This window comes from Hypanus sabinus, chromosome 25 (genome assembly GCF_030144855.1).
Source record: "Hypanus sabinus isolate sHypSab1 chromosome 25, sHypSab1.hap1, whole genome shotgun sequence".
In the NCBI taxonomy this organism is placed as follows: domain Eukaryota; kingdom Metazoa; phylum Chordata; class Chondrichthyes; order Myliobatiformes; family Dasyatidae; genus Hypanus; species Hypanus sabinus.
Genome location: NC_082730.1, coordinates 34,310,798 through 34,336,943, shown reverse-complemented (window position 1 = coordinate 34,336,943; position 26,146 = coordinate 34,310,798). Strand labels below are relative to the sequence as shown.

The 26,146-nt window shown below is 40.8% G+C and overlaps 1 protein-coding gene across 5 annotated transcripts in view; it reads right to left on the bottom strand.

The window, feature by feature from the left end:
• The window catches only part of inavab (innate immunity activator b), an 85,457-nt gene that overhangs the window by 27,665 nt on the left and 31,646 nt on the right, over positions 1–26,146 (bottom strand). For 4 of the 5 annotated variants that reach the window (XM_059950434.1, XM_059950433.1, XM_059950432.1 and 1 more), the window contains 3 exons: positions 7,431–7,555; positions 6,564–6,686; positions 4,443–4,668 (listed from right to left, as the gene is read on the bottom strand). In XM_059950434.1, the coding sequence (XP_059806417.1) occupies positions 4,443–4,668; positions 6,564–6,686; positions 7,431–7,555 (474 nt within the window). Of the gene's footprint in view, positions 1–4,442; positions 4,669–6,563; positions 6,687–7,430; positions 7,556–7,673; positions 7,693–26,146 lie in introns of those variants that run through there. The other variant, XM_059950435.1, reaches the window with a different exon arrangement.

Genomic DNA, 26,146 nt, shown 5'->3' with positions numbered 1-26,146 from the left:
AATGAAGTATAAAGAAATAACTTAGGTTCTCTGCTATGATTTCTGAGTGTGTGTGAATCTTCGTAAGTGAGCTCCTCATGCTCTTGTTAGATTTTCCTTTTAGTACCTGCTATCTAATTATGATATACTGTATATCGAGAGATTTGGTGCTACGTTCAACACTTGGTCTCATACAGTGTATGGATGACAATCTGATTATTATTTTGACAGGAAAAACAAAATAACTAATGGAGCGCCAATTTTGGAATTTCAAAGCATACACTACAAAGTAGCACAATGGACAAAGTAATACTGTTTCAGAAATTATATTGGTTGTTTGGAATTGAAGCAACCATCTTGGTTAATGACAGTGGCATGTGAGTTTCTATTTGTAAAAAAGTTGTATTTCAGATAAATCCACTGTATTTAACTTATTGTTAGCACTAGAATTACTAAAAAGGTTCACTTCATTGCAATGCTGAATCTTATTCTAAAATGCCGCTAAATATTCAAAATCAGGTGTTACCTTCTGTTGTAATATCATTAGTTTGCATAATATATTGCTGGACGTGCAACCATTAGGAACTGTAGCATTTAACAAAGGAATTTCTGCAAGTGTTGAACTGGACATTACCTGTCTGTCTGTGCTTAAGAGCAGTAGAAATGTTGCTTGTTTCATGTTTACATTAACCAGTTATTCTCTGGTACCTTTATGAGTTAAGGGGAGAAGGACACTGAGATATATTGGAGGTGGCTGTTACTGAAAGTAAGAAATTTGGACTCCATGGGTGAATTTGAAAACTGAATGTTAGACCCAGACCCTTCCAATTTGGAAACAACACTGGTGTGCACCATGAGATGATCTGTTGGGTGATTCAGTTTAGATCATGCATAGTGGGGCAAACAGAGCTGCCCAAACTCCTGGATATACAGTTTGAAGAACAGAAGTAGAGAGGAGAAAACTTCACAGTATGCACTCAGCTGGCAATAGTGAACAAATGGGAGGAAGGAAATGTTAAGAAAAGGTTGTATTTCATTTTTCAGAAAGGAGAGAATTGGAATAAAAAGCTCATAAATGAGACCCTAAGGATTCATTAGAAGCACTAAAAGACAATGTTCTCTTCTAACTATTCCACTTCTCAGAAGTTTGCGTTGTCTTTCAATGCTTCTCTCACAACCAGGAGAAAGGAAAATCCTGATAACATGAGGGAGGGATGGGTAGAATAGTGCTATTATGTGTGCACATAACAAAAAAACTTCAATTCCCAGTGTGCAATGGGGGTGGTTCTCCTGGAACTGGAAGTGATGTTGGTGAGTGGGTGGCACTAGCTTGTGTCAGGCTGGAGTCATTGCAGTAAAAAATAAAATATGCTAATATTTTTACCCTTGCAACTTTGTCGTACTGAGAACAAACATAGCAAGAACGAAGACAGTTGTCTTCAGTATTCTACACATTTCTCCTCACCTTCTCTGTTACTGAATATTAACTTATTTTACTTCCTTTCTGATAAAGGATCCCTGATCTGAAACATGGTCTGTGTCTCTGTTCAAAAATGTTCCCTGCTCAGTGTCTCTAGCATTTTCGGTTTATGCTTCATTTTCCACAAATTTTGTAATGTCGGGTGGCAAACGGAAGGAACTATGAGCAGTGAAAGCAGAGGTAAAAGGCAGAAAAGAGGAAGGTATAGTGAGCAGCAACATGAATGGTTGAAAGAGAAGAGCTTGAATCTGTGGAGCAGAAAATCGTTGTTGCAAACGGTGCATGATGAAAGGGGCAAGAACTGTGGATGAGGTGAGCCACATGCTAATCGGGGCAGATTCTGATACCAGCTGAATGCATTGTACCTGGGGCCAAACGGGATCATTTCTGCAGATTTGCTCGATGTGGAAATGCTGGTGCAAAGGTTGCAAGTGACATTTCAACTTGACCTCAATGTGTGATGTCCTTGCAAAGACCAGATATTCCAAAGTGAACATAGAACCTAGTACACTGCAGCATAATACAATGTAATGCCAACCTTTAAAGGTGATGCAGTTAAACCTACAAGTCATGTATCTTTGATGTCTAAGATGGGGAACCTAAAAAATCAAAGCCATTATAATATGAGTACTGTTTTGCTATTGTAGATCAGAAACAAGTCACACCTATGTAGGACAGATCACCAGCTCAGATTGCTAATTGTTCATCATGATAGGATCATTAAAATTGCTTCAACATAAGCAATTGCTCTAACGCAGGCTTATAGACCATTAGTCACAAGACACAAGAGCAGAATTAGCATTCAGCCCATTGAATCTTCTCCAGAAGCACAGCTAGTAGGGCTGCTGCTTCACAGTTCATGAAGTCCTAGTTCAATCCCTACCTCGGGTGCTGCTCGAGGTGTGGAGTTGGCACACCCTCCCCATGATTCATAAGAACATAAGAAATAGGAGCAGCAGTAGGCCATCCAGCCCATCAAACCTGCCCCACCATTTAATAAGATCATGGCTGATCTGTCCGTAAACTCAACTCCATCTTGCCTGCCTTTTCCCCATAACCCTTAATTCCCCTACTATGTAAACATCTATGTAACTGTATCTTAAATATACTTAGTGAAGAAGCCTCAACTGCTTCCCTGGGTAGAGAATTCCACAGATTCCCCACTCTCTGGGAAAAGCACTTTCTCATCATCTCTGTCCTAAATCTTCTCCCCTGAATCTTAAGGCAATTTCCCTAGTTCTGGTCTCACCTACCAATGGAAACAACTTTCCTACGTCTATCTTATCTACCACTTTCAAAATTTTGTATGTTTCCCCTCTCATTCTTCTAAATTCCAGAGAGTATAGTCCCAGGCAACTCAATCTCTCCTCATAGATTAACCCCTTCATCCCTGGAATCAGGGTGCTCTAGCTTCCTTCAACATAATTGATAGGTTGATTGGCCACTGTAAATTGACTGTAGTGTGCAGGTGAGAGGTCGAATCTGAGGAGGGGGTGGCAAGTGGGGAGGGGAGAGGTTTGAAAATAAATCAGGATTAGTGTAAATGAATAGATAGATGGTCAGTGAGGACTTGAGGGCTGACAGGCCTGTTTTGGTGCTATGTGGCCTATGACTCTAACATCAGAAACATGTATAAAGTCAACTCACAGCGGACAAAAGAAGACAAAAACACCCCAAGCATGGTGTCAGACACCCAACACTAGCCAGGAAAGACAGTAATATTTCTTGGCTCACAGAAGTAACTTGGACTTCTGGGCATCAAAAATTCTTCTGTCTGTCTTCACATGTTCTTGAAATGGATTTCCTGAAATTCATCAGCACCCAACTTTTCCCATTATAAGTGTAGATGTGTTATTAATTGGGCCCTTCTCAGAACTACGATATGTGGACAGACTTTGAGAACGATGAGTCATTTAAAACATCACTAAACAAATATTTATAAATATTGTCAGCTATATGAATAACAGAAAGTCCTCAATGTGGTTTCGTTAGTCAATTGCCTTACTAAATCCCCACTGTCTGCAAAATTGACCCTACATCTAAATAAAGAGTACCCATAGGAGTTCAAAATTAAGTAATCAGGACTTGGCTGACTACATGTGTGCACTGAACAAAAATAAATTCTCTTAATTTATTCACCAGTCATCCTGAACAATGTGAAAAATGAAGACTTTAGCTAAGCGTAGAATAAAGTTTATAATGTGATAACTATTTAATAACTAGCAAACTAAAATACTGGACACAAAAACTGCCTTGGCACCTGAATCTATATATAGCAGACCATGACAGAAGGCTTCCATTGTGTTTTATTTCTGATTATGGGATTTGTTGATTTTGCCTTGTATCTCTAGTCAGATGTTTTCCTTTGCAAGTCAATTACAAACTAAACTCTTAACCAGCAGCTAGCAAAATATTCTAACTAGCAAATGTAATAACTGGCAGATACAGTATAGAACCAATTAGTTAATTGCTAGATTAATGATCCTGGTATGATTACTCCCATTGGAAAGCAGTTATGTCGCAGTTGAGTTTGATTTTTGCGGGGTGAAGTACCTGAAGGATGCCATGCTTATTGAACCAAATCCCTTCCAAAGTTCAAAGACCTAAAGTGAAAACAAATCGTGTTTCCAGTAGATAAAATCAGTGTTTCGGAGAATCCGTTGCTTCACAACAGAAGAAATCACATGCATTCCAAATCTTAACTCTTGAATCCAAACAATCACATGGATAATGTGATGGGTATTAACATTAACTTTTTCTTTGATAAAGTCACAAATACTAGCTGACATCATGCTTTTTTGCATAAATTTTATCCAAGAGAAGCTTTGGGAATCCCCTGCCTCTTAACACAAGCCAGTTTGTATTACAATTGCCTGAGGAAAAAGCTGTTCTACTGGAATGAAGGAACGCTGTTCATCATATTTATGGTGACAAGTAACAAATTATATATTTATATTAGAGACAAGTTAAAATTGTAACTTACCTTCAACCATATTACTTAACTGTGCTGTTCTTCCACCAGTTATAGCTTTACGATTATTTATGGCATTTTTGATTGCGTTAAGCTTAATTTGTTCTTTTTTATAGGCATGTTTTCTTTGTTTCCTTATGTGTCTGCTCAAATTTCCTTCTTGGGAAAGGCGCTTGGCTGCCTCCACAAGCTGTAATTGCAAGGCAAAGTCTCGCTCCAGACAGTCAAGTTCAGAGTCCTAGCAAGTAATAGACAGAATTAAAATGAACTACAGTCCAAAATACTGTTTCCACATGAAAGACCCACATGCTTTATCCAGGTAGAAAACTGCTCCTTTACCTCCTCTCTTCACACTATTCACGGACCTAAATGGTTCTTCCAAGTGAAAAATAATTTTGTGAATATGTATATCCTAGTTGACGTGATATTGTTTGCATAGGATTGTTACTATGGAAACATGAAGGATTGTTTGGTACTTTCCCTACCTAAGCTGTGTTCTGATTTTCTAATAACCTTGACCTCCAGAGGTCAAACCATTTGCAAAAATTTTAAGTTTAAATAAAGGAAAGCACCTACAGATAAAAACTGTTTTCCTTTGCAAACAACTTAGAGATAAACAGAGCCAAAGGAAGATATAACTCAATTGTAAATGTACAAATTCTCATTACAACAATGAAATTAATTGGGATCTTGGCTTTACATAAATCAGTCACAAGGTCCAATTTTGTTGACCCATATTCTGTTCCTTCAGTAAGACTGTGGAAGTCAAATAGGAATTTGTTATATATATCTTCCAGAGAACAAATGGCCAGAATCTACTTACCGGGTTCCCCTGTCTGAAATGCCACCTGAAGTCTGCCCAGAATCACCATCTGTGGTTCATACATGTGTAGCTGTGGTGAACTACATATACCTGTCTGGACACGCCTCCCCGCTGACTGCTCCTGTGGCTCCTCCCACGGACCCCGGTATAAAGGCGATTGGAGCCACAGACCCTTCCTCAGTCTCCAGGATGTTGTATGATGGTCACTTGCTGCTTGTGCTTTCTTCCAGCCAATAAAAGCCTACCTTAACCCACGTCTCAGAGTTATTGATGGTCATCAATTTTATTGGCCAGAAGTTTTAAAACATGGAAAGCATTTTACGTCTGGAAAAATTGGTCATTGACCCTCAGGACTCAGAAGCAGCTCTTGCCTTTGAACTCTGGCTTGCATGCTTCCAAAAATACTTGGAGGAAGAAAGCAAACCGGGGTCTGTGGGAGGAGCCACAGGGGCAGTCAGTGCGGGGGGGCGTGTCCAGACAGGTATATGTAGTTCACCACATGTAGTCCATGTGCAATGGACCAAAACAGCAGCAGGATCTGAGTAGCAACATCTGTGCGCTGAGAAGTCCCTGGCCTCAAGGCTACCCAGAGATCTTTAACAGCCAGCAAAGCCTTCACCCTCACCTTTGCCAGTTATAAAAGTTATGAAGTCATTCAGTGGTTCATAAGTGTCTCTGATCTTCAGAGACACTTGGTAATAATTAGAAAGTTTTTCAAATTGTAAACAGAGTTAACTAGGAATTCTTAAAATGCTTATTAATAATTAAAAATATTGAAGTAAAACAATAAATTTAAACAAGCAATCTACTGTTCCCTCTGATTTTTAAGCTAATACAGGAATTATTCTTCTAAATATGACAATAAGATTTGGACTCTTGTTTGACAGAACCTGCCTTGCAGAGCAATGTATTTAAGTGGTTAAGAAGGAAAAGCTAGTAAGAACAGTCTGTGGGTTTCCTTGCTTTTGCACATTACATAGATAAGTTTTCAATAAAGTTAAAGCAAACACTTGAATTCAAAAATTTGTAAACTAATTAACTAATCCCTGGATTTGACCATTGCATTTAGTTAGAATTATCGTGCATCCTTATGCCATAACAAAGATATGAAATAGAAATCATTGCTCAAACAAACTAGGCCAATTTATGCAGACCATTTGTACTTCCAAAACAGCATTGGCACTGGTATTAAAGTACAGGAGAATTTTCTTTACTTGAACCATCCTGCATGTTTTTCACAAGAGCACAGCATATAATACAATGCAGTTTGTTAAGAAATAGCATCTGATCTAAAGCAGAATGCAATCTACCTCTCCTTTGCAAGCAATTGTCTGTTCATCCAGCTGAAAGGCTGTACCAATACGTCGGCGGACAGTGGGTGGTTTCTCTCCTTCGGCTAAAGGATACTCTTTTGGTAAATATCCTGTCAACTCCTAACAACAAAGCACAATGAAGCATACATTAATAAAGTTAACTGATAATGTCTAATATTAATATCATTAATAAACATTGAATATAAAAAGTCCTCAATAAAAATGCTCCAAAAAATGCATTCTTGTCTTTAGCTAATAACAACGGAGATTAATGCTTTCTCTGCTAATATGCTGTACTGCTTATTCTCGGGGGAGCTCACCCAGCACATCTTTAAGAAAAAAGCTGAACTAAACAAGCTAATTAATTAGGTGCCGCCCAGGGCGATTTGAGTATCTCAGAAACTGCTGATCTCCTGGCATTTTTACGCACAACAGACTCTGGAGTTTACGATGAATGGTGCCAAAAACAAAAAAAAACATCCAGCGAGTGGATTTAACAAGATGTTTTCGCTCACAGAACAGCCTCTCGCTGGATGTTTTTTTGTTTTTGGGACCATTCTTTGTGAACTCCAGAGTCTGTTGTGCGTAAATATCCCAAAAGATCAGCAGTTTCTGAGGTACTCAAATCACCCTGGGTGGCACCTGATTAATTAGCTTGTTTAGTTCGGGTTTTTGTTAAAGATGAACCGGTTCAGCTCCAGCCAGCACTGCACCCCTGCTTCTTTTTATAATATTTATGATATTTATTGCACAACGTAATTCATTAATGAGATGGATAATAAGATGGATTAATAACTGTAAAATTTGTTATCACTGTTAAATCTGGAGATGAAGACCAACAGGGACTCCTTTAATAATACTCACAGATTCACGTAAACAGAGTTGCTTCAGTTCATTTAAGCAGGCCTCAAGTGATTCCTCCAGCATTTGCTTACGTAACATAACTGAACAACACCGATCTTTCATCACTGATTGAGGACTGTCTGACCCTATGAATACAAAGTCAACATTATGAGCAAAGAAACACATGCATTAAAATCTAAAATTTCACCGTGAAGTGAAGATTACATTACAGAAGAAAATACAATATGTGCCAAGTTATTTTACCAATTCAAGAACACCTTTGTTTTTCTTCTTGGTGTTTTCTCTCCTTCTTTTATCTCCAGATGTGCCACAACTGGTTTCTTCCACAACACTTCATCCACGCTGAACCAACACAATTCCCTTGGCCTTTATCTCTCCATCAACATACAAGGCCTAACCTTCCTCGATTGAGTCCATGACTACTTTCAGAGAATATTTGAACCATTAATTGCTATCTCTTTATGAACTGCCCAATCCTTCTCTCTGTGAGATTCCTCTTTAACACAGCCTCACTCAAAATTTTCTCATTAGCTTCCTTCTGTACTGATCACCTCAGCCCCCACTGCAACATGGTTAAATCAAGTGTATGGATAGTCAACATCTCCCTCTATATTTCCCTTCAGTATATATATATAAGGAGCTGACTGTCAGAGTTTTACTGCTAATGATTCCATTGACTTCTTAATTTGGCTATAAATCTTAATGTTGGGCTACCTGCCGAGCAATTGCTTCCGCCAACTAATAATGTGCTGTCAACAAGTCACCATTTCCCTACAATTCCAGTGTCTACTTCTCCTTTTATACTTCACCTTATTCCACTTTTTTCAACACCCCTTTAAGATCGCCTTCTCTACAAATCCACAGAGGATGTCAAGCTTCTCCCAATTTCCTAATGTTCAGTGACAATTCATCATTTGATGTTGCCATTGTGAAGCAAATTAAGGCATTGTTCCACAACAAAGAGCAATGGAGTTTAATGTCATTTAGGCTACATGCGCACTATGCCGGATAAATCCGTAACCAAAGTTTTTTCTCTTTGTTTTAACACTCTGTCCACACTAAAACAACGTTTTCATCCCCCGAAACCGGAGCTTTTCAGAAACACTTTCCAGACTGGGTATTTTTGAAAACATTGCTCGGGCAGATCAGTATGGACGGGGTAACCGGAGACTTCTGAAAACACTGTCAGACAGCAGCGCACCATTTCATTGTTTTCTTGAACGCAACATAACAATTTCAGAACAGATGGTAATGAGACTGAGGCCAGAAGAGTTAGAAATGTACTCACCAAATACTTTGACCCATAACTTACTGAATAAATAAGTATACTGTACTCACTTTACCCTGTTTTCTGTCCTTGCTTGTATGAAGGTGGTTTACCTATTTATGCAAGTATTTCTCTGACAATAGATGTGTAACAACCTAATGTAACATTGTATGGAAATACAAGATAACACTGATGCAGACATGTTTTATACATTTAACAAGCTGCTTTATTAATGCAACAGAGTTAGTCAGTTTTTCAATGTTTGTCATCAGCTGGTTCAATCTGTCCGTGAACTCCCTGTCAGTTTCCTCCATACACTCCAGTATTTGTTTTGTTTTTTACTTTAAGTTCTCCTGCGCGAGAGCCAACAGCTGTGTGTCGTTTTAAGTTTTTCTAGTCCGTAACTACACAAATGCGCGCTTTTATGGCGAGATTCGACACCAAACAAGTCGCTTGTTTTTGGTAGATATGTCCTGTGCACGTGCAGTAGGAGGAGATTCGCCAAAATCTCCATTTCAATGTGGATAGAGATATTTTCAAAAACGCATAGTGTGGACGCCTATCGTTTTTACACGAAACTGGCATTTTCAAAATTATCCAGTCTAGTGCGGATGTAGCCTTAGACGGCCATCCACAAACTAAAGTCCCCAAAGCAACTTCTGAGACTCTTGAAGAATATGCTTTAAATCAGCAAATAACACAAATGAAATACAGAGAAAAAATACTTTTTCCCAGATGTTACACTTCCAATAAAGTGCATGCACTTTTTTTGAAGTTCGAAATGAATTCCCAAATAACTCAAAGGCAACATGAGTGAATCTGCAGATGCTGGAAATAAAAAAAAACACGAAATGCTGGCAGAACTCAGTAGGCCAGACAACATCTACGGGAGGAGGTAGTGACAACGTTTCGGGCTGAAACCCTTCATCAGGAGTGAAGTAACATGGGATGGTTGAGGGGGGATAAGAAGTGGGGGGAGGGATAAAGTAGAGAGCTGGGAAGTGATAGGCTGGAGGGAAATGGGCTAGGGGGAAGGTGGAGAATTATGGGAAATAAAAGAGAAAGAAAGGTAGGGCTGGGGGGAGAGATTATAGTGAGGGGGAAAAAGAGAGAGAAAGAAAACCAGATTAAAATAATAGATAGGGATGGGGGTAAGGGTGGGGGGCAGGGGTATCAACGGAGGTCAGTGAGTTGGATGTTCATGCCGGCAGGTAGGAGGCTACCTAGGCGGGAGATAAGGTATTGCTCCATCGACCTGCGTGTGGCCTCATCTTGACAGTAGAGGAGGCCATGGACAGACATGTCGGAGTGGGAGTGGTCTGTGGAGTTGAAGTGTGTGGCCACAGGGAGATCCCGCCACTCTTGAGTTTGCCAGTTTTTGAGTTCACTTTCAGGTTATATCTTTCATCCGTACTACTTTAATGAAACCTTGTGAAGGAAATTATGGCAGACAAAATAATTTGCCTTGATGCCAGCAGTTAGATAAGGTGCTTTACTGTAGCTAATATTAATTTAATAACTACGCACTGAATGAAGATGAATGCTTCCAAAAATGGAATAATCTTCTGACCCTTATTACTTTATGAGGTCTTATCAACAGAAGTTCCATCTAACTAACTTGACCCAACTTTTGCTCATCTACTGTCCCTATCTATCCTCAATGGCATTCTAGTTTGTCAACAGAGGACATTGATTACAAAATTCTCTTGTGCTCCATGACTCTCCAGATTGTTCCAGTTCTATGCTTTACTCAGTCTCTGGTACAAGTGACTGCATGTTCCTGCCGCACCTCCCATTCTTTCCCTTTTAGTCATCACTTACTTAAACTTTGTAATTTTCCTCTTGAAATATTCTGACGTACTGCATTTCCCAGAGCTCCAGAAGTACACTCTGAACCTACATGATTAACATATTTAGATATGCCTTCCTTCAGCATTTCCCTGCTCCAAATAAGTGATCAACTCTACCTCCTCTTGGAGACATTGTGTAAATGTTAATGCCACAGCTACTGCAAGTCAGATTCTGGAAGTCTGTTAAGGTTCAATGAATCATATTTCAGCACTGCCTCCAGGTGAAGAGTGAAAAAAAAGATGACAAATAAGTAACTTTAAAATAATGTTCATCAAAATCACTGACAGAGGTAGTAGTTGTATCCGGTGACGTTAAGGTATTCTGAAATGACTCATTGTCTTTATGCCCATCCCATCTGTCTGTACAAATCTGGAAGTTGTCATGTCTGGACATCCTAATGACAGCTCTCCTTCATGTCATTGGATGGTTATGATGCCATTGGAAAAATTATGCTTTCTCTCTCACAGTCACCACAATATTCATTTGTTCATTCACCTCTCCTGATCAAGTGATTCAAGGATTTATGAATCAGAGTTCAGGAAGGACCATGGATCGAAAGGATTAAATAACCTGCCCTTTATGTTAGTTAATTATCTATAACAATTTGGCTCTTCTTTTCCATTTTATAAATTAATATTAACTTTGCCTTGTTAAAGATTGGCTGATTCCTTATGTAAGCTTCATTTGTTTTTTGTCAAACCTTGTTACAATGGAACTATATTGATCAGCTGATAAGATAGGCAGAGAAAGGACAGAAGTAATTTAACCCTGACAAATGTAAGGTTATGCATTCTGGGAGGAATAATAAGATTACAATAAACTGAAGGTGATACAAGGAAGTACTGAAGAATAGAGGATCTTTGTGAGCATGTCACTAAACACTGACACAGTTCAGGGAGGTGTACAGGGGTGTTTGCCTTTCTTAGCCAGTGCATGTGGATATGGTAGAATTATACCAACCACTTTTGTGCAGTTACAGATACCATACTATAGGAAAGACGTGTATGTTCAGAGGAGATTCACCAGCATATTGTCTGGAATGGTATACTTCATCTACGAGGAGAGACTGAGTAGAGGTGTCTGTATCAGGATGGAAAGGTTTAAGATAAGTAGTGGAAGATATAAAGAGGATTTAAAGAAGATCTTCATTCACTCAAAAACTAGTATTTCGGGAAGAAGTGATGGAAGCATGTAAACTCATGTTATTTAAGTAGTATTTACTTCAACACCTGAAGTTCAAAGCTTTGGGCAAGAGCTGGAAAATGAGGTTAATTTAGGCTGACATTTGATGGCCAGTACATTGACACAATGGGCCATTGGGTCAGTTCCTGTGAGTTTTGACTGCAAAACTGCATGGCTCTATAACTCTAGGATAGAACTTTATGACAAATTATTTTTGCAAATGTAAACATGGAAGGACACGTTACAGAACATAATTTATATCTGGAATGTAGTGAAATTTTCGGCAATCTCTACTGACGGTTACCTGCCAAATTAAGTGTACAGTTATCGCGTGTTATCGTTACAGGCTCAGCCAATAACATTGTGAATTGTGATATATGGAATGTTATGCCACAGTAAAGGGCAGGCAGTCTCTGTGATGTTTGCAAAGATGGAACCCAGTTGCTCTACACCAAAGAAAGCAGTATGCCTTTGTTCTCACTTCCAGTATGGCTGCTACAGACCTTCACTGCAACTTTTGTATTGGCTTCCCGATTTAGCGTCAAGCTCCAGATTCCAACTGATGTAAGACCTTGATGCAAATTTAAGTAACCAATGGAATATGGGAAAGGATGGAGTGATTGATCAGTAAATCTCTTTGCAGTTTGGAATGAAAGGTTGATCCAAAGTTATTTGTGTAGACAATGAATGCATATCTTGGTTCTATAGTTACATCTTGGGTTGCCGTAAATCCATTTCTGTTTATTATTCCCCTCTCTATCTCTACTGGCTGCTCCTTTAGAAGTCATTATTCTGGTTCACCCTTATGACGATGTTGGATTTCTCACCCAATTGCTCCAAGAGCTCCCAAACTCAATACGAATGAGACTGGTCCCTCAAAGGGAATCACAGTTCATGCCAAATACATGATCAGAGCTGCTCAATTCTCTCACCCACCACCGTCCGCCATACCCACTTGTTCATTATCAATAAACTATATTTTGCAGATGTTCTTTGAGAACCGGTTATTGGTCTGGAAGCAAAGTGTGACTATCTGTGACCAGTGGGGTACTACAAAGTTTGGTTTTCAGTCCAACTATTCACTAGCTAGATCAACGTTTTAGCTGAGGGTCCAAATGCTGTATTTCCGAACCTGATGGTGTTAGTAAATGTGAGTACAGAGGAAGATGTAAAGAAGGTTCAAGGGGACACAAGCAGGGGGAGTCAAAGGTGAAAGCACATTAGATGGAAGATAATTTACAAAATCATGAGATCATCCACTTCTGGGCACAGAATAACAAAACAAAACATGGTATCTATGATTGGGTGATGTTGATCTTAAAAGGAATAGTGTACTTGTACACAAATCAGTGTAAGTCAATATATTTCAACCAGCAAATAGGATGCAAGTGATAGTTTAGCCTTTATTACAAGAGGATTTGAAAACTGGAAGGAGGGGATAGAACAGAGCCTTAACGATACAGCACAGTAGAGACTTGGGAACACCACCACTTGGAAATCCGCCTCCAAGTCACTCACCATCCTGACTTGGAAACATATCACCATTCCTTCATTGTCGTTGGGTCAAAATCATGGATTTCCCTCCCTAATAGCACTGTGGGTGTGCCTACTCCTCAGGGACTCCAACGGTTCAATAAGGCAGCTCATCACCACCTTCTCAAGGGCAACTAGGGATGGGCAATAAATGCTGGCGTAGCTGGCAACACCCACATCTCATAAATGAATTTTTAAAAAGAATATTGTGCACAGTTTTGGTCTCCTGGCTTAAGAAAGGAGGGAAACATGCCTTAAAGGGACAGAAGATTCACTTGTCTGGGTCCAAGTAAAGTGGTCTTGCCATATGAGGAGGGATTGAGTAGTCTAGGCCTAGATTCCTTATGGTTCAGAAGAAAGGACAAGATTCTATTCAAGCCTACACATTTCCTACAGGGTAAATGCAGGGAAGGTGATTTCCCTGGCTGAAGATCCTGGAACTAGGAATTACAATTTCAGATAGACAGTGTACACCCAAGACAAGGAAAACTACCTTCACTCACAGGGTGCTGAGTCTTTAGGTTAATTCTTCACAAGGGATGATAGTTTGCTGGAGATAGCAAGAATACAAGGATATGGGGATAGGGCTGGAAACTGGCTCAGCCACATTTGTGATGAAAGCTTACTTTACTGCTCTGTAGAGAAGGAGGTCACTCAGTAACTCCTAGCAGATCAATCTCATCAGTCCTATGTTATGTTTAGTTAATTTTATTTCAGAGATACAAGGCGAAATAGGCCCTTCTAGACGTTTGAGCCACACCTCCCAGCAACCCCTAATTTAACCCTAGTCTAATCACAGAACTAGTTACAACGACGTTTAGCCTATTGACCAATACGTCTTTGGACTGTGAGAGGAAACCAGAGGACCCAAAGAAAACCCACGTGTTCCACGGGGAGTACTATAGACCTCTTACTGATGATGTCAAAATTGAACTCAGAGCAAGCTGTTGCCAATGCATCAGGCTCCCCCTTCTTCTTGCAACTGTTGAATCCAAAAGAACGGCAGCAACCGATACAGTTTGGCACCGGCAGCATCACAGGAGTTGCCAGACAGTGTTGAACTCAACATATGACTGCCTTAGGAAATTCAGGTTCAGATTTTTCCTTGGGGTTTACTCCTGAAGACTGCCCCATGAATTGGTATACCTGCCAGGCAGCAGTGGTTTGAGATCAGAATTTTCCTTCTCCTAGATGAGCTGCCAACCACAGCTAAGGAGGCCCATCTGCCCAAAGTGATTGGTTTTAGGGCACCAGTAATCTGCCTTTGTCTCTTCTGCTGTAAGTAGAAATGTTTCCACCGGGCTTAGTAGCTAGCCACATACGTTGGCCAAGAGCTGGACTTGGTTGCCAGAGGCTATTTGAGATGCATACCATTAGCAGCATTTGATAGGTAGGGGGAGCTTATCACCACTACCTCCTCCAGCTATAACAACCTTAAGGAACCTATGCTATCTGCACCCCTCATAATTTTATATTGCTTGTTCGTTATGTGTTGTGTCGTATGACGTAGACGAACGTGATCTTTCTATGACCATAAATGTTCTTGGCAAATTTTTCTACAGAAGTGGTTTGCTATTGCCTTTAGGGCAGTGTCTTTTCAAGACAGGTGACGCCAGCCATTAACAGTACACTTCAGAGATTGTCTATCTGGCATCAGTGGTTGCATAACTAGGACTTGTGACATGCAGCAGCTGCTCATACAACCGTCCAGCACCCGCTTCATATTACCCTGATCAGGGAGGACTAGGCAGATGCTACACCTTGTCCAAGGGTGACCTGCAGGCTAGCAAAGGGAAGGAGTGCCTCACACCTACTTTGGTAGAGATGTATCTCCACCCTGCCACCCAATTTTTGTATACCTCTATCATATCGCCCCTCATTATGCTCCAAGGGATAATGCCCTAAGTCCTATATTTTCTCAAGTTCTTAATTCACAATTAATTAATGTCCATAAAAATCATTCTGTTCCAAGTTAAGAAGCTGTAATGGGTTAAAACCTCTGCTAAACAGTAGAAACTTATGCATTCTTATATTAACAATTGCAACAGATGCCTTTGTTACATTAGAAACTATTTGCAATTTCACAATCAAAATATGACTAACAATGAGAAAGCAATTATTGTGCAGTCAAAAATCTGGTGGGTGTCAATTATAATATATTTCTGCAGATGCACCTGCAAGTCACAACACAGAACTGAAATAAATAGGACTCTGCTAGCTGATCAGCTGATGGCTCGAACTGTCTTTGATATCACATATGATTGTAAAAGTTAAGACGTGCTCAAACATGTGTATATTGCAAATCAGTTGAAGTGATTAGAAGTTTCAGAACTGACAAATGAATTAACAAATTGGTTAATTTAAGGAAGATTTTTATCATTGAAATTTTACGTGTGTGACTGATTATGTTATTAATACAATATTGAGAATCAGATTTTCTTTGCAAGTTATTTCTTTGTAGTATTGTTTCAAACAGATCATTTTTTTACAACAAGATGTGGTGAGAAAGGCAACATCTATTGCAACATGACAATATGTAAAATACAGAAGATATCTTCCATTTGCTTGCTTAACTTCTGTTAATCCTTACCATCATAGAATTGTGGAATTTATGAGGAAACATCACTTTATGCTCATGCCCTCCCACTAATAGTAGTGTTCTAATTTATTAGTTCTGTAATTTAGAGACATTATTGTGCTCCAATAGCAATGCCTGTACTGAGCATTTTGTCACACATACTTCTTTTTAACTATTATTATTAACACAAAATCTAGAATAATCAGAAAAGCTTTTTATCAGAAGGTGATTTTAAGAAATATTCTATGCTGCCTATTTTATTTTTGTATTTATGTTTTAAAGAATGTTTTTAAAGAGGTGGTACAGTAGAGCAAACATGAGGAAATCTGCAGATGCTGGAAATTCAAACAACAACACACACAAAATGCTGGTGGAACACAGCAGGACAGGCAGCATCTATAGGGAGAAGCGATGTCGATGTTTCGGGCCAGGACCCTTCGTCAGGACTAACCGAAAGGAAAGAAAGTAAGAGATTTGAAAGTAGTGGGGGGAGGGGGAAATGCGAAATGATAGGAGAAGACTGGAGGGGTGGGATGAAGCTAAGAGCTGGAAAGGTGATTGGCGAAAGTGATACAGAGCTGGAGAAGGGAAAGGATCATGGGACGGGAGGCCTCTGGAGAAAGAAAGGGGGGGGGGAGCACCAAAGGGAGATGGAGAACAGGCAAACAACTAAATATGTCAGGGATGGGGTAAGAAGGGGAGAAGGGGCATTAATGGAAGTTAGAGAAGTCAATGTTCATGCCATCAGGTTGGAGGCTACCCAGCTGGTATATAAGGTGTTGTTCCTCCAACCTGAGTTTGGATTCATTTTGACAATAGAGGAGGCCATGGATAGACATATCAGAATGGGAATGGGATGTGGAATTAAAATGTGCGTCCACTGGGAGATCCTGCTTTTTCTGGCGGACCGAGCGTAGGTGTTCCACGAAATGGTCTCCCTGTCTGCATTGGGTCTCACCAATATATAAAAGGCCACACCGGGAGCACCGGACACAGTATACCACACCAGTCGACTCACAGGTGAAGTGTCGCCTCACCTGGAAGGACTGTCTGGGGCCCTGAATGGTGGTGAGGGAGGAAGTGTAAGGGTAGGTGTAGCACTTGATCCGTTTACAAGGATAAGTGCTAGGAGGGAGATCGATGGGAAGGGATGGGGGGGATGAGTGGACAAGGGAGTCACGTAGGGAGCAATCCTTGCAAAAAGCAGAAAGTGGGAGGGGAGGGAAAAATGTGTTTGGTAGTGGGATCCCATTGGAGGTGGTGGAAGTTACGGAGAATTATATGTTGGACCTGGAGGCTGGTGGGGTGGTAGGTAAGGACAAGGGGAACCCTATCCCGAGGGGTGGCAGGTTGTTGGGGTGAGGGTAGATGTGTGGGAAATGGGAGAGATGCGTTTGAGAGCAGAGTTGATGGTGGACGAAGGGAACCCCCTTTGCTTCAAAAAGGAAGACATCTCCTTTGTCCTGGAAAGAAAAGCCTCATCCTGAGAGCAGATGTGGTGGAGATGGAGGAATTGTGAGAAAGGGATAGCCTTTTTGCAAGAGACAGGGTGGGAAGAGGAATAGTCCAGGTCAGTGAGAGCCTGTAGGTTTATAGTAGATATCAGTAGATAGGCCATCTCCAGAGATGGAGACAGAAAGATCAAGAAAGGGGAGGGAGGTGTCGGAAATGGACCAGGTAAATTTGAGGGCAGGGTGAAAGTTGGAGGCAAGGTTAATGAAGTCAATGAGCTCAGCATGCGTGCAGGAGACAGCGCCAATGCAGTCGTCGATGTAGTGAAGGAAAAGAGGGGGACGGATACCGGTATAGCCTTGGAACATGGACTGTTCCACAAAGCCAACAAAAAGGCAGGCATAACTGGGACCCATACGGGTGCCCATGGCTACACCCTTGGTTTGGAGGAAGTGGGAGGAGCCAAAGGAGAAATTATTGAGAGTAAGACCTAATTCCGCTAGATGGAGGAGAGTGGTGGTAGAGGGGATTTGGTTAAGTCTGGAATCCAAAAAAAACTGAAGATCTTCGAGAACATCTCGGTGGAGGATGGAGGTATATCGGGACTGGACGTTCATGGTGAAAATAAGATGGAGGGGGCCAGGGAACTTAAACTTGTTCCCTCTTTCTGCTTTTCGCAGGGATCGCTCCCTATGTGACTCCCTTGTCCACTCGTCCCCCCCCCCCCCCCACCCCTTCCCACCGATCTCTCTCCTGGCACTTATCCTTGTAAACAGAACAAGTGCTCCACCTGCCCTTCCACTTCCTCCCTCACCACCATTCGAGGCCCCAGACAGTCCTTCCAGGTGAGGCGACACTTCACCTGTGAGTCGACTGGTGTGGTATACTGCGTCCGGTGCTCCCGGTGTGGCCTTTTATATATTGGTGAGACCCGACACAGACTGGGAGACCGTTTCGTGGAACACCTACGCTCGGTCCGCCAGAAAAAGCAGGATCTCCCAGCGGCCACACATTTTAATTCCACATCCCATTCCCATTCTGATATGTCTATCCACAGCCTTCTCTATTGTCCAAATGAATCCAAACTCAGGTTGGAGGAACAACTCCTTATATACCGACTGGGTAGCCTCCAACCTGATGGCATGAATATTGACTTCTCTAACTTCCATTAATGCCCCTCTTCCCCTTCTTACCTCATCCCTGACATATTTAGTTGTTTGCCTGTTCTCCATCTCCCTTTGGTGCTTCCCCCCCACCCCACTCCTTTCTTTCTCCTGAGGCCTCCCATCCCATGATCCTTTCCCTTCTCCAGCTCTGTATCACTTTCGCCAATCACCTTTCCAGCTCTTAGCTTCATCCCACCCCCTCCGGTCTACTCCTATCATTTTGCATTTCCCCCTCCCCCCTCTACTTTCAAATATCTTACTATCTTTCTTTTCGGATAGTCCTGACGAAGGGTCTTGGCCCGAAACGTCGACATCGCTTCTCCCTATAGATGCTGCCTAGCCTGCTGTGTTCTACCAGCTTTTTGTGTGGCACAGTAGAGGTTGTTCCACATTGCTTTACAACACAAATTTTCAATGAAAGTAGTTCGGTTTCTGCTGCTGCCTGTAAAGAGTTTGTACATTCTCCATATGACAGTGTGGGTTTCCCCCAGTTCTCCAGTTTCCTCCTACATTCAAAGGAGGTATAGTTCAGGGTTAGTGATTTGAGGGCATGCTGTATTGGTGGCAGCACTGCAGGCTGCCTAGCACAATCCTCGATGATGTGATTTGTTGCATTTCACTGTATGTTCCGATGTTTTGATCAACCTGTGACAGATAAGACTAATCTTTAATCTTTGGATCTTTTATCTCTGCTGTCTATCAGGTGAAGACACTCCAGTGCTCTCCTTGTGGAGGAGTTTCAAGATATGGATCTAACAATGATCAAGGGCCAATAATAGATTTCCAAATCAGGATGCTCTTTAGCTTGGAGAAGAACCTGCTAATGTTCCATCTACCTTCTGTCCTTAGCCTTCTTGGTGGTTGAGGAGGGCAGTCAGATTTGCCTATCTGAGCAGCTGCAGTCCAGTGGCAATGCCCCTGTGGTACTGAGGATAAATGCTTAAGGTCAGTAATGGGGCACTGATCAAGTGGACTGCTTTGTTCTGGATATAGTCACCCTCCTGACTTATGCCTTGATTTTTCAGTGTCAAGAGATGAATCACTCACCAAAAGATACCCAATTTCTGACTTGTCCTTGCAGCTTCTGTATTTATCTGGCCTGTCCAGTTTAATGTCTGGAAAATGGTGACACCCAGGGTATAGATGGTGGAAGTTCAACAAAAATAATGCTATTGATGATCTCTTTCTTCCTAAAACTAGACATTGTCTAGAACCTCCGTGGCAAGAATATTACTTACCATTTGTCAACCTGTGAATGAATATTGTTTGTGTCTAACTACGTGCAGACATGGACTGATTCATGTGCTGAGGAAATATGAGCGGAATTGAGCATTGTGATAAAGAGTGAGTCATGACTTTATGACCCATGACCTTATGATGGAAAGAAAGTTAAATGTTTGGTGTTCCTATATTGGAGAATTATGCTAATTCAACATTCTACAATGAACTATCATTCCATTAAGTAAACAAGGCAGCTTGAAACTAATTTTGATATGATACAGTCATCAGGATATAAAAGGAGAGGAGGACAAATTTATTCCAATCGGCTAATCAGTCATCTGTTAAGTGTTAAGTTGCTATTGATTATGCTACCAAGCAACTCCTGCTCAGTGACGACCTATTCACCAATGTCTAGTTTGCTTTTTTATCAGGACCAATTGACCTCTGAACCATTCTTAGTCTAAACATTGGCTAACAAACTGAGTACCATAGATTATGTTCTGATATTTACATAAGGTATAGAAAGAGGCCATTCAGCCCATTGAGATCATACTGGTTTTCAGAGCAATGCCATCTTTCACCCCCTTTGTTCACTGTAGCCTACTGTCCTTCACATGCTCATCAATGTCATTCTGATTCTTCTACCACCCACCTACACAAGGGGTAATTTACTGTTGCCAAATAGACCACCAGATGATGCATCTTTGGGATGTATGTACTCTAGTGAATACCATGCAGTTACAGGGAGACCATACACACTGCCCGGTATTAGCTCCATTGGTCAGGATTGAACCCAGGTCATTGGAACTACGAGGCATCAGCTCTACAGATTACTCTATGAGCACAGAATGACAACCCTTGACATCTAAGCCACATTTGACTGAGAGTGGCATTGAAGATCTTAGTAAAAATAAAATTAATGGTCATCAAAGGTAGCAGTCCAGTAGCAATCCCTTTATTGACTTATTGATTGACTGATACAGCGGACAACAGATCCTTCTGACTAACAAGCTACATCGCCTAGCAGCCCACCTATTTAACTCTAGGACAAGTAAAATGACCAATTAACTTGTATGTCTTTGGACTATGGGAGGAAACTGGAGCACCTGGAGGAAACCCATGCACTAATGGAGTTACCAGAAGTCAATCATCCTAATCCGGGGCATCACTGTAGGAATTCCACTGGGTAGTGTCAAAAACCTAATTATCATCTAATTCATCTATAGCTTTCAAGATGTAGGAACGTTTACTACTGATTTCACAATTTTCATTCTCAACTCCTCACTAAAATGAAGCAGTCCATGCCCTCATGTAACAAGAGCAAGACAACATTCGGGCATGGAAATCTCATCAATCCCACCTGGTAAATAATATATTGCCCTTGGCAAATGTCAAGAATTGACCTTCTTTAGCAAGGAAAGTCTAACCATATACTTTTGTTACTCAACAGCATTACCATCACCACGTCACATACCAGCAATGATGTGCGGAAACCCTATTCACCAGAAAATCAACCTGGTCAGCCACTGAAGTGCTAGAGTTACAAGAACTGTCCAAAAGCAAAATATCCTGCAGGAGGTGACTCACCTCCTGATGCTGTAAATCTTTTCTACCATCTACTCTTTACTTTCATGAATGAGTACAAAATCAACAACTGTGAGGAAACTTGGCACCCTCCAGGACAAATCAACCTGCTGAATCAGTGACAATTCGTCATCCTAAACATCATCATCGGCATACAGTGGGAACATTATGTACCTTCTATAAAAGGCACATGGTACAAGGGCAGCAGATGAATGGGAACACCAGCACTTCCAAATAGGACATCATCCTGACTCTGAATATAATGCAAGTACTTCATCCTTATTGCCTTTAACTCCTGGGACAACCTAACCAAGCACACTGTAGGGGTTTGCCAGAACCTAAATCAGAATAGACATAGGGCTTGGTGCAGATCTTCTAGCTGATTATATTTCCATAGATCTGCACCCCTTGTCTTTCTTTCTGGTGGAAGTCAATTACTTGGGAGCTGTTAATGAAAATGCCTTGTTGAAATGCTGCAGGCATTCTGCACTTTGCGGGAAATGAGTGGTGGGTCAGGATGGAGAATGGGGGAGCCGATCAAGTGAGCCACGTCATCCATAATGGGAAGGGGAAGACTGAAAGTTTCCTTTCTTAATCCTGATTTGTGTCAAACAGATGAGTGTGTAAAGTCCAGATTCCACACTGCATTGGAGACACAAGATATGAAAACCATAGGATCTGGAGCAAGAAGCAAGCTGCATGAGAAACTCATTGGGCCAGGCAGCGTCTGTAGAGGCATAAGAATCACCGACATTTTGGGATAAGGCTTTGCATCAGGACTGTTCTATGTTCCACTCTGCATTGACTCTGTCAGCCACATGGGAGCACTTTGTCAGTTCTGAACAGTACAGTATTACAAAGCATGGACTGGTTTGGGCAGGAATACAATGTGGGACAACGCATTGACAAGAGATCCTGCAGATGCTGGAAATCCAGAGCAACATGCACAAAATGCTGGAGGAACTCAGCGGCTCAGGCAGCATCTACGGAAATGAATAAAGAGTCAACATTTTGGGCCGAGACCATTCTTCGGGACTAGAAAGGAAGGGGGAGTTTGCCGGAATATAAAGGTGGGGGAGAGTGGAAGGAGGACTATCTAGAAAGTTACAGGTGAAGCCAGGTGGGATGGAGAAGGAGGAATCTGACAGGAGAGGAGAGTGGACCAGAAGGAGGTGATAGGCAGGTGAAGAGAAGATGCAAGAGGCCAGACTGGGGAGCAGAAGAAGCGAGAAGGGGGAGGGAAAAAAATTACCAGATGGACAAATCAATGTTCATGACATCATGTTGGAGGCTACCTGGAATGAATATGAATATGCTTCTCCACCCCATCGAGGCCATGGAACAACATGTCAGAAATGGAATAGGTAAAGGAATTAAAATGGTTGGATACTGGGAAATGCCACTTTTGGTGGATAGAGTAGATGTGCTCAACAAAAAGATTCCCCAATCACAAGTGTGTTGTATTCCTTTGCGTTTGCGAGATTAAAATAATAAAGTAGAATTAAGAATGAAGTTAGTTCTGGTCACTGAAAATTATTCCAGAGTAATCTCTTCTTGCCCTTATAAATGTGTTGGGGAATCAGGAATTTGGTCAACTTCCTTAGGGCGTGGCTAAAATGTTTTGGTTTAATCTGATGTTCCCAAGTCCTGAACGTTTGACCCTTGTACTAGTGACTACACCACCATTTGCTTTCAAGTGAGTTTTGTTGTGAAGTGAACAGATGGTGCAGTTGGGCAAATTGCCAAGGGAGGGTACCTCAGTCTATTACAGACATAGAAAGGAGTGTGTTAGTCCTTCAAGTATGCTCCACCAGACAATGAAATCATGTCTCATTTCCTCTTTTGAACTCTTTTCCCTTTTTAAAGTCGCTCATTGATTTTGATTAGTCAATTATTTTAAATTAAAAAGCAACAATTAACCCCAGGTCAATCGTCACTTTCAGAAGAAATTCCAATTCTCTAGCATAACTTTGGTATAGCCTGGTTTCAGGCTTTGCTCCATACTCTCCTTTACAAGCCATATTTCACACTCCTAGATCCCCTAACCAGCAAAAACAGTTTTACTCTATCAACCCCATTATGAGCTTGAGAAATTTGACCAAATCAGTTTTTAATCTTTCGGTTCCACTGGGGATACGACTCAATCTTGTGAAATTCCTCCTTATGACTTTTCAACCATTACTATAGCAATCTGTACCACATTCCTTCTAAAGTCAATGTGAATGTTGAATAAGGTGTGGTGCCCATAATGCAGAACTTCAGGTGTGGTCAACGCTTAGTTTAGTGCAGTTGTAACATGACTTTAAATTTAAAACAACACACGCAAAATGCTGCAGGAACTCAGCAGGTCAGGCAGTATTTATGGAAATGTTTTGGGCTAAAACCTTTCCTAAGGACTGAGTGGGTAAGGTGAAGATGGCAGAATAAAAATGGGGGGGGGGAAGGAGAAGGAGGCTAGCTGGTGACTGGTGACTGGTGAAGCCAGATGGGTGGGAAAGGTCAAGGCCTGGAGAAAAAGGAATCTGATAGGAGGGGAAAGGGGACCAGTGGGGAGAAGGTAGGTAGGTGAGAAGAGGTAACAGGCCAGAGTGGGGAATAGAGGAAAGGAGGGTGATGGAATTTGTTTACCAGAAGGGGAAATCGATATTCATGCCATCAGGTTGGAAATTTTTAAGTTTTCAGCTGTCTGCCACAAGCAGAGATAATTTGAGAACAGGGCCAGAAGAGGAAACTATGGTTATTACATCACTTTCCTAAAATCAATTTGTAGTCTCCAACCACATTTTCATCCAAATCAGAATCATAGGATCAAGCAAAAATCACATCTATGTATTTAGTAGTACACTATGTATCATGACATTAATCAGCACAAGTTCTGTGTCCTCGTCAAGTCCAAATCCCTGTTTCCTTGACTGAGTTTCATCGCTAGCACCATCTGCCAGGTGTTTCCTTGCTTTACTATTCATAAACATCATCCTGAAGCCCTCTACAGGAACCTATTTAATGAATTATAAGTTTTCTATCATCTGCACACATCAAAACATTGCTTCATTTTTATATAAATGACATGGACTTGGATATGGAGAGTAATGAGCCTCAAACTCTATCATTACATACCTCTGTCCAATTGGTAAATTACAGATATTTTGATTACTATTTTATGTATCTGAACATTGTAGCTATATTACCACCACCCAGAAAAACAATATATTTTCATAATGTCTTTTGGATAATTCAAAATTTTATCTTTTCCAATTCCATGTATGAAACGTCTATTTCCATATCAGGAAAAGCTGAAACATTGTGGCCAGAGATCTGATACCTCCAGATCTTATGGCCGCATCTTACCTTAACTAATTTGTTAACCTTGAATGATACCAAATTATGTATAATCTGCATGAGGAGTACACAATTGAATGGCATTCTTGGAGTGTGCATAAATGCAAAAGAACTTAAGAAATATTTGACTCCTCCTGCATGGCCCTTCATTCAATGATTATGGCATTTTCCTTTATCATATACCTTGATTCCCTTACAATCTAAAAATCCAGTGATGTCTGTCATGAATATACTTAGCAACTGATTGTCTTGGATTGTCAAGTCATTACCTTCTTCATGAAGTAATTTCTTCTCATCTCTGCCTTGAATGACTGATTTCTCATTTTGAAATGGTGACCCTTACACCTTGGCTCCCCAGTCAAAGGAAGCATCTCCTCTGTTGAATCCCTTAAGGACCTTGCATGCTTTAAAGAGATCACCTTTCACTCTTCTAAATTCAATTCAATTAAGGACCAGTCCGCATAAACTCTCCTTATATGGCAATCCGCCATCCAATTAATCCTGCTTCCTCCAGGATTCAACATAACTGGAGCAGGATGTCTTCAATCCTGTACTCAACTCCTCAAATCACAGAAGCCTTTTTCACTGTTTGCTAATATTTTAGCCACAACTTTACTTCAAACTTTGCATGGAAATCCCAAAGTCATATCAATTAGGCAAAATATGTGGAACTACAATCAACAATGCTTGCTTGATTCCTTATTTGTGACAAACATACGCATTCTGCATGTTTTCCTTTCTATATTTTTTTTAAAACTTCATCTTTTTGACATTTTACTGATGAAGAATACTATTTTTTTTAAAAAACAACCATTACTAAACCAGGATCTGTTATACCATAAATTGGTTGCAAATAAGAGTTCTTTAGGTTTGTGCTTTGATTCTAAAGGACAGTAAACATCCCCCACAGCATCTATTTCTACTTCTTAACATTAATGCAATACAAAGTTATGTAAAATAAAGAATAATCCTCGCCACAGTTAAACTGATGAGAGTGCATTCAGTGACTACTTTATTAGGCACAGGAGTGGACCCAGTGTGATCTTCTGTTGCTGTAGCCAATCCACTTTAAGGTTTGACATGAGATGCATTCAGCCAAGCTCGTCAGCACACTACTGTTGCAACATGTGGCTATTTGAGTTAGTCACCTTCCTGTCAGCTTGAACAAGTCTGGCCGTTCTCCTCTCAAATTTGAAAGCATTCTCGCCCACAGAACTGCCGCTCACTGGATTTTTTTTGGTTTACGCACCATCCTCTATAAACCCTGGAGATGATTGTGTGATAAAATCCCAGGAGATTAGCATTACTCAAACTATGCCATCTGGCACCAACAGTCATTCCACAGACACTTATATCATATTTCTTCTCCATTCTGATGTTTGGCCTGAGCAATAAGTGAACTTTTTGACCATGTCTGCATGCTTTTACACTTTGAATTGTTTCCTCAGGATTGGCTGAAAACCAACAAGTGCACAGGTATACCTGATAAAGTGGCAACTAAGTGTAATATTTAACTCTTAGCAAAATAGTTTTAAAACAGTAG